Genomic DNA, 14,911 nt, shown 5'->3' with positions numbered 1-14,911 from the left:
GAACTCACAAAAAGAGCTGTGTAATGATGCAGGACTGATGCAACTGGTTTAGTTTCTTATTGTAGAAATTCTTTCTTTTGGTTGTATGTTCAAGGTAAACTAGTTCTTTCTGGCACAGCTCTCATTTATTTTTATTGATTTTCAGATTAGCAGAATTTATCTTATCAGGCTTTCCATAAATGGATTTGGTCATGTTCTAAGGTTTTAGTGTGTGCTAGAATTTGAACTGAGAAAAGCATGACTTCTTGTTAACCTCAGGTAGGCTTTGTTGTATCCTGAAGCTGTTATTTTTGTGCTAGTTCAAGCCATCTACTATTGTAAAAACAGTCATTTCTTTGTCCTTTGGATCTGCCAAGATTTATCATTACCTGGTTTTTAAGATGAAGTGTGAAAGTCTATCCTGAATCTGCTTCCACCAGTAACTCTTGTTACTCTTAATGCTGAACTCATTTAATTAATCAGGGTCTGGTGCTTTACTTATGCAAGACTCTGAATGAGAACTAAGGAGTGTTTAAAGCCTAAATCCAGCAGTGTATCAGAGCAAGCCAGAAAGAGATTCTAGAAGTATATCTTTATAGACTTGCCTTTCAAAGATAGGTTTTCTTTTGTCCTTTCTTGAAAGTATCCTAGATCAATGTCCTCCTATTTTGCAGCTGTGATTGTAGATCTTATTGATGATATTTGCCAGCAAAGGTTAACAAAAGAGCAAAAGATGGTTTCTTTCAGACCCAGAGAAACTTTAGTAAGTAAAATGAAAACCTGTTTTCAGTGCTAGTATCTTGGTGCTCCTGTACCACTGTCTCCCCTTTGCTGTGAGAATACCATGGTGTGGCACTGCTCTACCCCCGCAAGCAGGAGGACAGCTTGTTCACTGCCTCTTGCCTTCACTGAATGTATCTCTGGAATCCCTCAGGCAGTGGCAGTAAGCTGCAAGAAATATTAATGGTTGAGTATGTCTTTGAGCTTACTGCATCTAGGAACTTCTGGGTAAATGTTTTCAGTTTATGTGGACGTATGGTTTAAAACATCATTTATTACAGTGATTCATTATGATAAAAACATATTCTGGAGATCTGGGCTTCTTGATCAAATTCTAAGGAACCAAATTTTAAATTCAAATGTTACTGGCTTTGTACTGATGAATGTACTAGTAATATTTTTGTTCTTGTTGTCAGACTAATCAGTTTTGGTATCCATTTCTTTTAGTCATTAACTCTATAGCTAATGATCAAGCCAGGGCTTCCCCTGTTCTGCCCTGCACGTGTGTATTCATCCAACCTGTTCCCCATTGCTCTTTGTATTTGCTATTGTCCAGACCTCAGCAAGGCTGTAAAGGCTGTTCGTTAAACCTCAGAGCTATTATCTTTTAACTTGATGCTCTTCTTTTTATAGAACTGGGGAGTGAGTTTTCACTAAATGATTGCCCAGCTTTATATTTTCTTAAATCACTTCTTTACTGCCAATATTTCTAGTGCCAGTGAAACCTAATTTTTTTCTTTACATTTGACAATTTCTACTTTATAAACTGGATTTATTGCTTTTTCCAAATCATTCTAGCACTTCTGGGACTTATCCCCTTATTCTCTCTTCCTCCTTTCTATGTATAAAAGCTCAAAAAGCAATTAAACATTCATAAAAGGTTCCAAATTGCTGTTGACTCCAGAAGTGCTCAGACGCCACAAATCCTAGGAGCGTTTATGATGGTATTCATAGTGTGGTCTCACCCTTTTCTTATACATTCTTGGGTCGTTTGATTTTTTGATCGCTGTGAGAAACTGCAGGGCCAAGTGGTATTTCAGTGGTAAGGCTGTTTTTAGGGCATGTATTATTGATGAATTAGTGATTTTACAATAACATAAAACTAGAAAGCGTAATTTATTTATATAGGTGGGCAAACAGGCATGAAAAATAGGTATTTGAGTTGAAGGCAAAATATTACCAGCAATTCTTCTGAGAACTGAGGATCAGCCAGAATAATGCTCTCTGTTTTAATGATTTAGAACTGAACAGAGAAAGTAGCTCTGTGGATCCGGGTTGGATTCACTCCAGACACAGAGCCATAAGAGTGATGTGGTTTCCAAGGTCTGCATCCAGCATGCATGCAGGCAGGCATGTACTCAGAAGAATAGCCAAATTTGAGTGAAAGAGATGTGCAACCTGTGCAGGAGATGTTCATCTGGGCTCACTGCTGGTTAATATGGAAGGTTTGTTCTGATGGCATTTCCTATATGAACACAAAGAATGCTTTCAAAGTTAAAGCTTTTTAATTCACCACGGGTGCCAAATAATGCAGAGCAATTTCACTTTGGAGTTTTATTTTTGAAGCTATTAATGTCAAGCTGGTATAAAGATGTTGGTTCAGTAGTATCGTGTTCTAACAGATTATTTTTTGGTCTGGGTCATGGTTATTGCTGTGGAAGATTTTCAAAAATGGAATGAGTGCAAAAGTATAAACTTTTTTCTAAGTTCTCAATATTTCTTTGGCTTTATTAACTAAATGAAGGATTAACAACCACAGTACAGAATGTCTTAAATAAAGCAGTGGAATTATGACCCCAAGGTTGTGTTTTGGTAAGTGCAGTACTGTACACAACCATCTTGGAGGTGGACCTCCTGCACCTTACAGCATGCAAGGGCAGAGTGAAGTTACAGGGCCAAGACCACAGCTCCTTCCAGTGAAGCCAGCTGTTGGGCACAGGGGAGCAAGAAGAGATGAGGGTGCAGATCCCCTACGTAGAGAGCAGCCCAGTGTGGTTGGTTCCTGTTCCTCTAGAGGTGAGGTGGAGGCAGCTGTGACTTCCCATCACAGCTTTGCCCCATGCTGAATGGCACCTTGCTCACAGCCACCTGCTTCGGGTGTGAACAGACACGTTTATGCACCACTTGAATCACAGAAAATGTGGCCATGAGGTAAGCTGTGGCTGCAGCCCATGCTCCAGCTTAGTGGTCCAATTCAGAAGCTCCCATATGTGGGCCCACTGGCCGTTGTTTCATGGTCAAGTGTGGTAGCAGTTTGTTGCTGCTGATGTTTTATAATGTCTGTGCAAAATACCTGTCTGCAAACTGACGGATGAAGAAACTGCACTGGAGTTGGTAAGACTGGAAGTGGAAGGTACAGGCTGGAGATGTTCAGCTGTTTCTAGCTGAGAATGAGACTTTGTTGCAAGGTGGTAATTTCTGACTGCTAAATTAAAAGCCTTTTTGCACAAACCAAAAGAAACCAGGTGCATTTAACTGAGATCAGTATTCATCTGTGGATATTTCTGCAGGGTATTTAAGCATCCTGTGCGTGACTGCACAATCGTGGAACAGCAAAATGTCACGCCTGCAATTTCTAATGACTGGAATTGCAAATAATCCTCCTTAGGCAACTGTCGCCCACGTGCTGTCAGCACAGGGTTTATAGATGTGTCCTGGAATATTTGTCTAAGACAAACATTTAAGAAATTCAAAGCAGATGCTTCTTTTCAGGGAATATGGTCTCTTTTCAGTGCACTTGAAGCTTAAATAGATGTATCTCTCCTTCTTTGGGTTGCACTACCTGAATGTGTTCCTCCAAATCAAACCTGTGGATTTTATCCTTTCATTCAGGGATGGTGCACCCTTGGGGTTCTTATGACTGACCAGGTACAGAATGTATTTGTATGAATTTATAAGAAAATAGTTGCAATTTGGTTGGAGTATACGCACATTTTCAGAAAAGAGTAAGGAACAGATTTTATGTTGTTTTGTGAAAGCAATAAGAATAAATTTGCTTCGTGGTAACAATAAGCTATTTGAGATTTAGAAGTAGAGAAACACATTGAATAGAATTGAATAGAAGCTGTGTTCTACTGGTGTCAGAGGAGGTGGGAGCAGAGCACAAGTACAGCCTTCACAGTGTTTGATCTCTCTGGCTGCCTTTTGCACAGTGGACACCTGTAACGTTTCAAGTCAGAGAGCTATATTTGTAACGCAGAAATCTGGAAGGATTTTGTGAAGCCCTTGCTGTTAGACATTGGATACACTAACAGTAATCTAAGTGGAAATAAACCTCTGCCATTCAAAACTGCCCACTATTTCAACATGCTGTACTAGATGAATTGCTTTATTTTCTGTCAAAATTCACATGCATGAATATTTACCAGATTTCTGTATCAAACTGTTTGATAGTGTTCTGCAGTTGGTATAAGTAAATTTAGGCAAGAATGTTGTCCACTGAGCAACGATGAAAGGAAGGCTGATCTGACTTGAATCCTTTTAGAGGTCTACCCTGTGCTATTAAAGGATTCCTTCCCTTGCCAGCTGTTCACCTGAGCCATGTTCATGATTTTGTGGTATAGGAGAAAGATACACTCTTGTTCTATGTGATACCTACTCTAAGCTTCTGTATTTCTAAGTGAAACTCATATTGGGGTCCATATAGGAACCAGATACTGAGCAGTTTGAATTTAGGTCGTGATCTTACCATTTCTTTGTGATGGTAAGTCTTGGTAATTAATTAGCTTTATAAACAGTCTTAATCTAGGACATAGATTATGAAACTAGATGGAAAGTTGCAAAATTCACAATAAATTTTCAACACTGATGAAAACTGAAGCTAATCACCCCAAACCAGAACTTAGGCAGTGAATTCCTGTTCTTGGTCACTTTGAGGGGGAGGGAATAGAGAGGGAAGGGCCACCATACTGCAGCAACACGAGCCTCAGGATGGTATTTTTGTCTGGAGCCAGAAATTGTCCTGAGTGTTTCTGTGCCACTTCCATGTGGAGAAGGGGAACATTTGGGAGATTTGGATTGTTTTGCTCATAATCTGAATACCTTTTTTTTTTTTTTTCCTCCCTCTTTTTGTTTTTCAGCAACAGTTGGCCAAGAATATAAAATTTGGGCAGCCTCCACAAATGACAATTTCTGGGAGGACAATGGGGGAGGCAGCTGCTAGTCTAGAAGAGGATGTGTTTCTCGGTAGCCTCATGGAGATTGACTCTCAGCAGGACACGGTGCTCTCAGAGAGCGGTAATAAAGTAAGCACTTTAAATTGATGTTTTCATGGCTTTATAGTGATAATAAACTACTAAAGTTCATCAGGGCATAACAGATGTCTCCAGCGAGGCTGAGCCAGGCTCAGCGGCTGCTGAATGTGGGTGGGATTGCACAGCTCATGCATCTTGGACTGGTGAGAAGTGTGTGCTCTTGGCTTCCTGAGTTAGGTCCCATAGTCTTGCCAATCTGATCATCTGCTCTGAACCTCCAGCAAAGCATGTGTTACTCACAGGGTAGCCAGCAGACCGGATTTTTAACTGCAACTGAATGTCTTGAAACATGGTTATCCTAGCACAGAAAGCTGTGCGCAGCATCTGTGGCAAAACTGAAAATGCTTGCAAAATGAGAGAGGTATGGAGACTAAATCCCCAAGATCCGTGATCTTGGGGTAAATACCCATATTCCTCTTGGACAGGAATTGAAGACATATAAGGTGGTGAAACATTTGGAGAATGGTTTATAAACCCAAATGTGCAGTGTAATTCAAATAATGATTCGGATTCTCTACAGAGACTTTGATACCAGGAACTGTGGAGGCGGGTATCTAGAAGGGGCTTGTTCTCATGCTGAAGAAACACAGCAAGGGATGGAATCTCTGGAAATTCTCTGCTGTGATGCTTGTTCTGGAAGTTGCTGTAAAGGCTGAAGGGAATGTGGCAGACAAATGGGCAGTCTTCCCCGCCTGAAGAAGGCTGACATTGTGCCAGGGTACCCCTACAGAAGGCACACAGCAACTCCCCATGCATGTGCAACCCATAAAATCCTGGAGGGGAACTAGGCTCATGAGTGCTAAAGCCAGCACTGTGAAAGGCAATGAATGTCCTCTGCAGGCCATGCCTATGTTAAGATAAATGTACAGAAGAGAGATTAATGGCTGAGGTGGCCCAGTCTTCATCCGCCTCAAGAGGCAGCATAACTTTCTATTACTGCTTGCTTCATAGCAGTAGTTGGAGCTGTCAGGGAGCTGGGCACTTGGGTAGGAACTGCACACTCACACTTGTCCCTCAGCAGTCCAGAAATGCAGTTAGAAGTAAGGTGTATTTCTTCTGCTTCACAAATAATCTCTTGTGAAGGAATTAGTTTAGAGCATCCTTTGTGCCTCAAAACACAGTGGGGCTGTGGCAGGTTTTGGCTACATAGCCTGGAACTGGGAGAAGGCTTCAACACCACCTCTGCAGATGGTCTTCGTGCTTTGGGAGACCAGAACGTCACCACCTGGTAATCTCCAGCTGGAAAGAAGAAAGAATCACAAAAAAATCACGGGAGTACCCTTATGTAATAGAGAGAGAGAGGTTCGGGCCTCTCTTTCAAATACTATGCTCTGAAAACAGAATTAATGCTGTCTTGCATAGTTCTTTCTCATAAAACAGAAGGAGTGAACCTTGGTATTCCCAGGAGATCACGGTTCCAAGTACATAAGTAGATACCAATAAGTCAGTGCTGAGTTGCCAGAGTGCTCAGCACTTTGCTTTATGCTGCTGAGCACTGCTCGCTGCCTGCTTTATCAGAGACTTTTGCTGCATGGCACCTTGCTTGGTTTCAGTTCCAGTCTCTTCTGCTGGTCTTGCAGCAGCTCCATGTGCTTATCTGCGTGGGTCTGGGGGAGCTGGTGGCTGGGACCATGTAGCACTGTGGCGCTTCAAGGTTCCCATGCTGACTTGTGACTTCTGATTTTCCTAAATTGGATCGATGGCAAGACTTATATTTAAGCTATATTTTTAAGCTTTGTTCAGAAGGAAAAACTGTACTTTTTCATGTGCACTTGGTGTAATGGGATCCAAACATTCATTAAGTGATGAAGTGATGTGATATAACAATTAAAATGCAACTAATGCTGCTTCTACCCCTGTGCTATAGAATCCCCCTGTGTGAGCTGGCTTCAAGCAGGACAATAGCTATGGAGCTCTGGTAGGCTCAGGTCACTCTGTGAAGTGTTACTGAGAATCTTGAGCTGCAGCTCTGTGCAGCAGAACTGATGCCTGACTGGACACAGACCAGGTTCTTAGTTTTCACTGGGCCTAGATCAGGAGAAAATAATATTATTAAGAGCTGCCTGAAATCCTGAAAAGTTGTGCTCTTTCATTTGAATATAGTTATTTCATTAAGGAAGTGTGTTTCGCTTTCTGTAGTGTCCAGTAGCAGCAATTGCTTCTTTTTGACAGTGGTGACTGAAGGAGCAATGAGAAAATGATAGTATTTAGAAACAAGAATTATTTATCCAGCAGTCCTGCAGTGACAGGAAATAAGACTTGAGAAAACTGAATCTACTGTAACTGAATGATTTCACAAGTTCCTTGAACCATATTTATTAGATTCTGTAGTCATAATATCCAGCTGTGCTGATCTTCTTTTTTTAGTCAGCAGACACTCCAGATCTGTTGAGACCAATGAATTTTCCTGCAACTGGACAAATGGAAGAAAAGGTAACGAAACTTTTGAATTAGTTTCCAGTTTTAGCTATTAGAAGCCTAACAGTTGATTTTTGCTTTAATACACATTTCTTTGTTTCATGATGGTCATCCAAGATCTTGTGAATATTGCATGGTTTTGGAGATAGTAAATCAGCAATCACTAAGATTGTGAAATCTGTTTCTGTAGTGAGATTTGATTGCAGGAAACAGCAGAGCTCTGTCTCTGCTGGCCCTACAACATTTCTACTTTTGATTTATTAGTCACAGAGCCATGATTTTCCTAAGTACTTCTACTACTTTGTTATGTCTACATGTAATTCAATAAGTGTATGTAAAATGTTCCATCAGCTTTAAGTAATTGGTTCCCTAATTAGCATATGCTTAACCTCAGAAAATTGTAGGGCTGTCTTGAAAACAAGTCATGCGACTTTGTTTCCTTACAGAAAATGTTTTCTCCCTTTTTTTCTGTCGTCTTTTTCCACTGGGGTTGTGCCAAACACAGGTCTTGGGATGATAGCTCAGTGTTTTACAGGAGAAGCTGTGGTTCCAGGCTCACTCTTACACGTGTAGGTGTCCAGTTCCACTGTACTCATGCCCCTTGTCTCACTAAATCACTTTGCTTGTATTTGCAGTTTCTGAACCAAAACATTTGAAGGAAAAGCACCAAAGTCAGTATTCTCATACTGCATTTTTTTGTTGTTGCTTGGTGCTTGTGGTTGCTTTGACATCTCCACATGGCTGTGGAGAGAGGCTTGTCTGGAGGCTCTGAGACCCCATAGCTTAGTCATCTACCACACAGGCAGTACCTCTCTGTACTGCTCTATCATAATGCTTAGATAAGTCATTCTCATTTACTCTTCCTGAAGCATCCCATCTAAATTATTTAAAGATGCACATGTTTTTCAATAAGCAAACTTTAAAATGTCCTAAGGGACGCTGCTGAAAACTCTGCCTTTGCCTTTGTTGTTCTCAACAGCTTATGAGCAGAGCTGACATATTTTTGTGAAAAAAAAGTCAGAATATTCTGAGTAATATTTAAGTGAAAGGTATGAAACTGTGTGTGGTTCTGGAAACAGAAAAATGTTACAACTGTACAAAGTTCACAACTTCTGTAATGGAAAAACAGGGCTTGAGATAACAAATTGCTAGTTATAAGCCAATAGTTCCTTTGAATTCAAAACTGCCAAGTTTTGTTGTATGTGTGTGTATTTGTTACAATGTTTTTAAATCGAGTGAGCAACTTAACAGAGACTTCTTTTGTTTGTGATACAAACAGGTAACTCCAGTCAAGTCATCCCGGCCAAAAAGACAATTTTCCTGTTCTGGCACAATTGAAACAATCAATCTGGATGCAGTTCCTCAGGCTGTTGCTCGTCTAGACAACAGTGCAGCTAAACACAAGCTGTCTGTAAAGCCAAAAAAGCAGAGAATGTCCAGAAAGCACAAGAGATTAACAAAGGTATTGAACCTTCAGTGAAATAACAAGAGGAGATTGCTTTTGAAGCTGTGTACAAAATAGCCATAACTGAGTGCACCAGGAGTAGCAGAAGACTGTCTTAAAATGTAATTAATATTAATTGGAGACAACTAGTGAAAGCTTGGACAAATCTTGTGTTTTCAGGCCAAAACAAGATAGATGACTGTTTTGTTTTGAAATCAAAACCTAAAGATGAAACCCTACCTGGAGATAAGATGCAACAAAGTTTTAACATTGCTAGCTGAAACAAATGCTATTTAAATCTGAGGTACATCCACTAGCATTCTAGACTCAAAAGAACTTTCTGATTCTAGCTAATCTAGTTAAAAAAGTAATAATAAAAATTAGGACATAATGGTCTGAAGCTTCTGCAAGAATGGTGCAGATTCTGACACTGCTGACATCACTGTCTTACAGGAAAGAGAAAGACATGAGTAATGGAGCTCTTTCTACAGCTTTAAGAGCAAGATAACAAATTCTAACTCTAATATGCTTACTGCATGTTACTTTGGTTTTATCTTGACATCAGTATTTATAAATGGGACTGTTCAACTAATATAACATATAGGAGAAGGCACTGATCCTTCTTATCCACTCTTGCAATGAAGATATTAAATCTAAGCAGTTAGTTTCTTTCTGTTTAACTGGAGCCAAATAACAACTGTACAGATGAGAGCTGAGCAGGGCATTAACCGAACTGTTCCTCATGGAAAGTGCTGGGCAGCACTGACCAAGTGCAGCTCATCTTTGTTATAGAGATAAGAAGTAAGCTGTGAAAAAGCCTCCTGTTTATTGCAGGCACTGCACCTACTTGGCAGTGCTGTGGGGCAAACACACAGAACCGGGCAGTAGTTAACATGTGCCTTGGAACAGTATAGCATTGCTGGGCAGCCCTTAGGAACAGAGACTCAGTTCGCTGTGGCTAGGCTTTGAGAAAAGCAACCAAATTCTGTTTCCCTGAGCACTGTTCTTTCCTGATTAGCATTGCAGTGCTTCTTTATGTTAACATTAGATTTGTCATGAAAGAGCTGGCAAAACAAATACCCTGAGACAGATGCTAATTATTTCAAGCTTTATGAACAGAGTTCTAAGTAATAGAAACTTCGTATTTCTCAGCCTTCTGAAATGGCAAATCTCAGCCTGGATTAACTTGTACTTCTCATAGCAACTATTAATTTAACACTGTAGTTATCACTGTCTTGCTGATGATACGAAGTTGGGAGGATTGGCTGACACACCCGAAGGCTGTGCTGCCATTCAGCAAGACCTGCACAGGCTGGAGAGCTGGGCAGTAAGAAACCAGATGAGGTTTAACAAAAGCAAGTGTAGAGTCTTGCACCTAGGGAGGAATAATCGCATGCACCAGTACAGGTTGGGGGATGACCTGCTGGAGAGGAGCTCTGCAGAGAGGGACCTGGGTGTCCTGGTGGATGACAGGTTGGCCATGAGCCAGCAGTGTGCACTTGTGGCCAAAAAGGCCAATGGCATTCTGGGGTGCATTAAAAAGAGCATGGCCAGCAGGTCGAGGGAGGTGATCCTCCCCCTCTACTCTGCCCTGGTAAGGCCTCATCTGGAGTACTGTGTCCAGTTCTGGGCTCCTCAGTACAAAAAAGACAGGGATCTCTTGGAAAGAGTCCAGCAGAGAGCCACAAAGATGGTGAAGGGCCTGGAGCATCTCCCCTATGAAGAAAGGCTAAGTGAACTGGGTCTGTTTAGCCTTGAGAAGAGAAGACTGAGAGGAGACCTGATCCAGGTCTATAAATATCTAAAGTGTGGGGGGCAAAGTGGCGAGGCCAGACTCTTCAGCAGTGTGCGGAGACAGGACAAGGGGAAATGGCCAGAAGCTGGAGCATAGGAAGTTCCGCACCAATGTGCACAAGAACTTCTTTACGGTGAGGGTGACGGAGCACTGGAACAGGCTGCCCAGGGAGGTTGTGGAGTCTCCTTCTCTGGAGATATTCAAGACCCGCCTGGATGCCTACCTGTGCGACCTGGTGTAGGGAGCCTGCTTTGGCAGGGGGGTTGGACTCAATGATCTCTGGAGGTCCCTTCCAACCCCTACGATTCTGTGATCATCTGTACAGGTGAGAGGCATGGTATTTGTGAAGAAATTAACTATAAATTGAAATGTGTTGGCTCCAGATCTGAGTCATTATCTTTAAAGAAAAGACATTATTTTGCATTTGCAAGCTATAGTTTTTTCACTATAAAAAATATCAAGCCAGTAGGCAATGTTAAGTAACTCCATACTTGTCTCCCTATTTCAGGGATCACAAAGCTTAACAATAACAGAATTTGAGCCAGAAGATCTAGAGACTGAGCTGTTTGTAGACAGATACCCAGGTTATAATGGACACATCACTGCAAACAAACTAATCCAGAACAGAGATGAGCCAAAGCAGCTTCAGCTGGCAGAGGAGAAAAGAATTGAAGATCACTGGGGGATCCTTGAAGCTGAAAAGATAAGGCAGATTGTAGAAATGGAAGAACAGAGAGAACTGGAAGAACAAAGGTGCCAAGAGCTAGAGGAGCAGATGCAAAAAGAGCAAGAGAGAAAGGACAATGAAAAAGAGAGTAGTCAGTATCTCCTCGAAGGAGAGAGATCTTTGAAAACTGAAGTGCAAACCTGCCAGGAAGAGGAGAGAAGACTGCTGGAGGCCGAGAAAAGGCGAGAGCTGGAGGACCAGACATGCCAGGAACTGGAAGAGCAGAGACGGAAGGAGTTGGAGGAGCAACAGAGAGAAGAGCTGGAGCAGCAGAAGTGCGAGGACTGGAACAAGCAACAGAGACAGGAACTGGAAGAACATAAGAACCAGGAATGGGAAAAACAACAGAGACAGGAGCTGGAGGAACAGAAGCACAGGGCATGGGACGAACAGCAGAGTCAGGAGATGGAGGAACAGAAGTGTCAGGAACACAAACAAGAGCTGGAGAAGCACTGGGAACAGGAGGAGCAACAAAGACAAGAGCTGGAGGAGCAGAAATACCAGGAACAGAAACAACAGAGACAGAAGCTGGAGGAACAGAGGCGCTGGGAACTGGAGGAGCGGAAGAAGCAAGAGCCAGAGGAGCAGAAACACCAGGAATGGGAAGAGCGGAGGCACAAGGAGCTGGAGGAGCAACAGAGAAACGAGCTGGAGGAGCAGGAGAGGCAAGAGTTGGAAGAACTGAGGCAACATGAGACTGAGAAATGGTGTCAGGAGGAAGAGGAAAGAAATCAGATGGAGGAACTAAAAGAACTAATGGAACAAAATAAGGAAGAAAAACAGAGACGAGAACTAGAAGAGAAAGAGCTTCCAGAAGCTGAAATAAAACTGAAGCAAGAGAAAGAGTTTGAGGGTCCCAGCCAACAGAAGAAAGAGGAGGAAGAAAGACAGCATTTGAAGGAGAGGGAAAAGACAGAGGAAGAGCAATCCCAGCAGCTACTGGAGAAGAAACAGAGGCGGGAAGAGCCGAGAAAACATAAACTCACCAAACAAATGCACTTGGAAAGTACAGACATTGTGCAACAAGATGAACTGAAGCAGCAAAAGGAACAAGAGTGGAACAAGCTGGAAGAGCAGAAAATAGACACAGAAGGGCAAAATCATCATCAAAAGCAACAGGAAAAATCCTTGGAGCTGCAAAATGACAAGAATGAGCTGTGTTCTGGGGGGTCTGATAGGAATCCAGCAGATGACAAGCTCCAGGAAAAACCAAGACCCCAAAAAATCAAACAGCCAGAAAAAGGGAGTAAAACAGCAGAAGAAATCCTGGCCCAGAAACTGAAGAGAGAAGTTGATGCTCAAGAACAAAAGCGAATAGGGGAAGAACTTAGGTGGCAGGAGGTAGATGAAAGACAAACTGCATCCAGACCCTTCACATTTCAAGTGTCTTCTGGAGATAAACAGATCATATTTCAGAAAGTAAATCTGAGTCCAGTCATGCCTGCCAAAGGAGCAGGACTATCTTCTCCATCCGTCAAAGACAGCATGATGCACACCTCCAGCAAGGGCTCTCATACGCTCCCATCATCTGTGTGTGTACCCCATACAGCTATTCTAGTTACTGGAGCACAGCTGTGTGGCACAGCAGTTAACCTGAACCAGATAAAGGACACGGCTTGTAAATCATTGCTCGGCTTAACAGAAGAGAAGAAAAATGTGGATATTCCTTCACTAGAAAAGGCCCAGAAAAAATCTTCAGGTCCCAAACCCAGCAACAGTAAAATGAAATACACACAAGAGGCACTGGACCAAGCCACGTTAGCTGAGTGGGCCTCTATCCGTTCTAGAATCTTAAAAAATAAAGAAAATGGCAAATACAATGAGAAAGACAGAGTAAGTGCCTGCAGACACAGTGATGACTGGACGTCCCGAGGACGAGGTTCTCCACATGGTAACTTGAGGAAAACCCTATCTGCAAATGCAAAATTCTCAATAACACCAGCGTGGCAGAAATTTTCAGAAGCTTCCAAAACCAATTCGGGCACTGAGAATGTCAGTGCAGCAAAAGGCAATGAAAAAGTGGCTGTGGGAAGAAACATTGGCTCGTCCACTGATGCAAATGAGGATGTAGTATCCACTTTAAAGGATAACTTCTCTGAAATGGCTAAAGAGAAAATAGAAACACACAGTGAAATTACAGACAACACAGAAGGTTGTAAATTTGCAAAAGATCTTCCATCTTTCCTTGTTCCCAGTTTTCCTCGTTCTCCAGGCAAGGAGTTACCCCAGTCTGAACTTCCAGGTGCTCTGGAAAATCAGCAGAATAATAGCACCAAAAAAACAGATAAACCAGCACCGAATGGAGAAGAAAACGTTTCTCCCTTTGGGATAAAGTTACGGAGGACGAACTATTCTTTACGTTTCCATTATGATCAACAGGCAGAGCAGAGGAAAAAGAAAAGATACAGTGCAGGAGACAGTTTTGATGGTGTGCCTGACCCGCTACTCACAGCTGAAGGTGAACAGGAATCTGCTGTTTTTGCTCCACAGGAGAGTACATCCCCTGGTACAGGGAAAGCAAATGTCCACGGGAATTTAAAAGACTCAAAAGATTCTTCAGTTACTGCGTTGGAGATTTCACAACAAGTGGGCACACTGCCAGCCACCAGCCAGAACGCTTTACCTCCTCATGAGAAACCAGCATGCAAGTCGCTGTTCCCACAGAAACCTGCTCTAGCTCCGAAGCCTGCCAGCCAAACACCTCCATCATCTCCTCTCTCCAAAATGAACCGATCACACCTGGCTGATACACTGGGGCAGAGGTTTGTTAAGGCTGAATCGGACGGGGGCTGGAGAAAAGATGACAGAGCAGTGCCTCCTGTGGCACTGAACGAGAGCAAAAATGAAGAGGAAGAAATCAGAGAAAAAAAGTCATTTTTTCCATCTCTAAGTATTCCCTGGAGAGAAAAAAATGACAAAAAGCCTGAGCCGCTGAAGAAAGGTATGTACTTAAAAGTCATTTAGCAATTGTCTACAATTCCAAAATGAGATACTGAAGTCCAGAGAAAGAAATCTGGTCTTAAGCTATAATTTTTACCTGACATTTTATGTGTGAAGTGCCACCACTTCGCATAGGGCTGTCTGAATGAATGAGACTTCCTAACACCACAGGTTAATTCAGATACGCATAAACTCAATGCAGCCAGTATGTCCTGCTTTGGAAGGTGAATTTCAAGGTGACAGAAGTGAGTTTTTCTTGATAGAGATGTTACCTAGTTAGGCAAATATGGACTTGCGTTTTATGTGTAATGGTGCCATCAAAGTGGAGGGAGTCAGTTTTATAATTTGCATCATATTGTGTCTATTCTGGGGCAAATAGTATTTAGTTTAAAAAGATCTTAAGAAAGGAAATAAGATCTAGCTGCCTTTGTAGTACTTGACCTGGGCATATTCTCTATCAATCCATAGCAGAGCATGAGTCTGCATTTCAGCAGCATCTTCAGTAGCACAAGTACTTACACTGGCCCTAGTGGCTCTTCAGAGGAAGGTTCAAAGTCCCTGGGTCCTGAAAGAGT

The 14,911-nt window shown here is 42.2% G+C and overlaps 2 protein-coding genes across 8 annotated transcripts in view; one reads left to right on the top strand and one right to left on the bottom strand.

Annotated features, from left to right (window-relative positions):
• CRACD (capping protein inhibiting regulator of actin dynamics) overlaps nucleotides 1-14,911 on the top strand; it is a 110,190-nt gene that overhangs the window by 90,800 nt on the left and 4,479 nt on the right. For 4 of the 5 annotated variants that reach the window (XM_031588613.2, XM_090139405.1, XM_090139407.1 and 1 more), the window contains 4 exons: nucleotides 4,839-5,003; nucleotides 7,380-7,445; nucleotides 8,710-8,892; nucleotides 11,178-14,337. In XM_031588613.2, the coding sequence (XP_031444473.2) occupies nucleotides 4,839-5,003; nucleotides 7,380-7,445; nucleotides 8,710-8,892; nucleotides 11,178-14,337 (3,574 nt within the window). Of the gene's footprint in view, nucleotides 1-4,838; nucleotides 5,004-6,151; nucleotides 6,241-7,379; nucleotides 7,446-8,709; nucleotides 8,893-11,177; nucleotides 14,338-14,911 lie in introns of those variants that run through there. The other variant, XM_031588614.2, reaches the window with a different exon arrangement.
• Nucleotides 6,133-14,911, bottom strand: part of AASDH (aminoadipate-semialdehyde dehydrogenase) — a 37,600-nt gene continuing 28,821 nt past the window's right edge. The window contains exon 16 of one of the 3 annotated variants that reach the window (XR_016466163.1): nucleotides 6,133-6,251. The gene's annotated coding sequence lies outside the window, so the exon portion shown is untranslated. Of the gene's footprint in view, nucleotides 6,252-7,320; nucleotides 7,426-14,911 lie in introns of those variants that run through there. The other 2 variants (XR_016466162.1, XR_016466161.1) reach the window with 2 other exon arrangements.

Source organism: Phasianus colchicus, chromosome 4 (genome assembly GCF_987193195.1).
Source record: "Phasianus colchicus chromosome 4, bPhaCol1.hap1.1, whole genome shotgun sequence".
In the NCBI taxonomy this organism is placed as follows: Eukaryota; Metazoa; Chordata; class Aves; order Galliformes; family Phasianidae; genus Phasianus; species Phasianus colchicus.
This window is presented reverse-complemented; position numbering and strand designations above follow the sequence as displayed.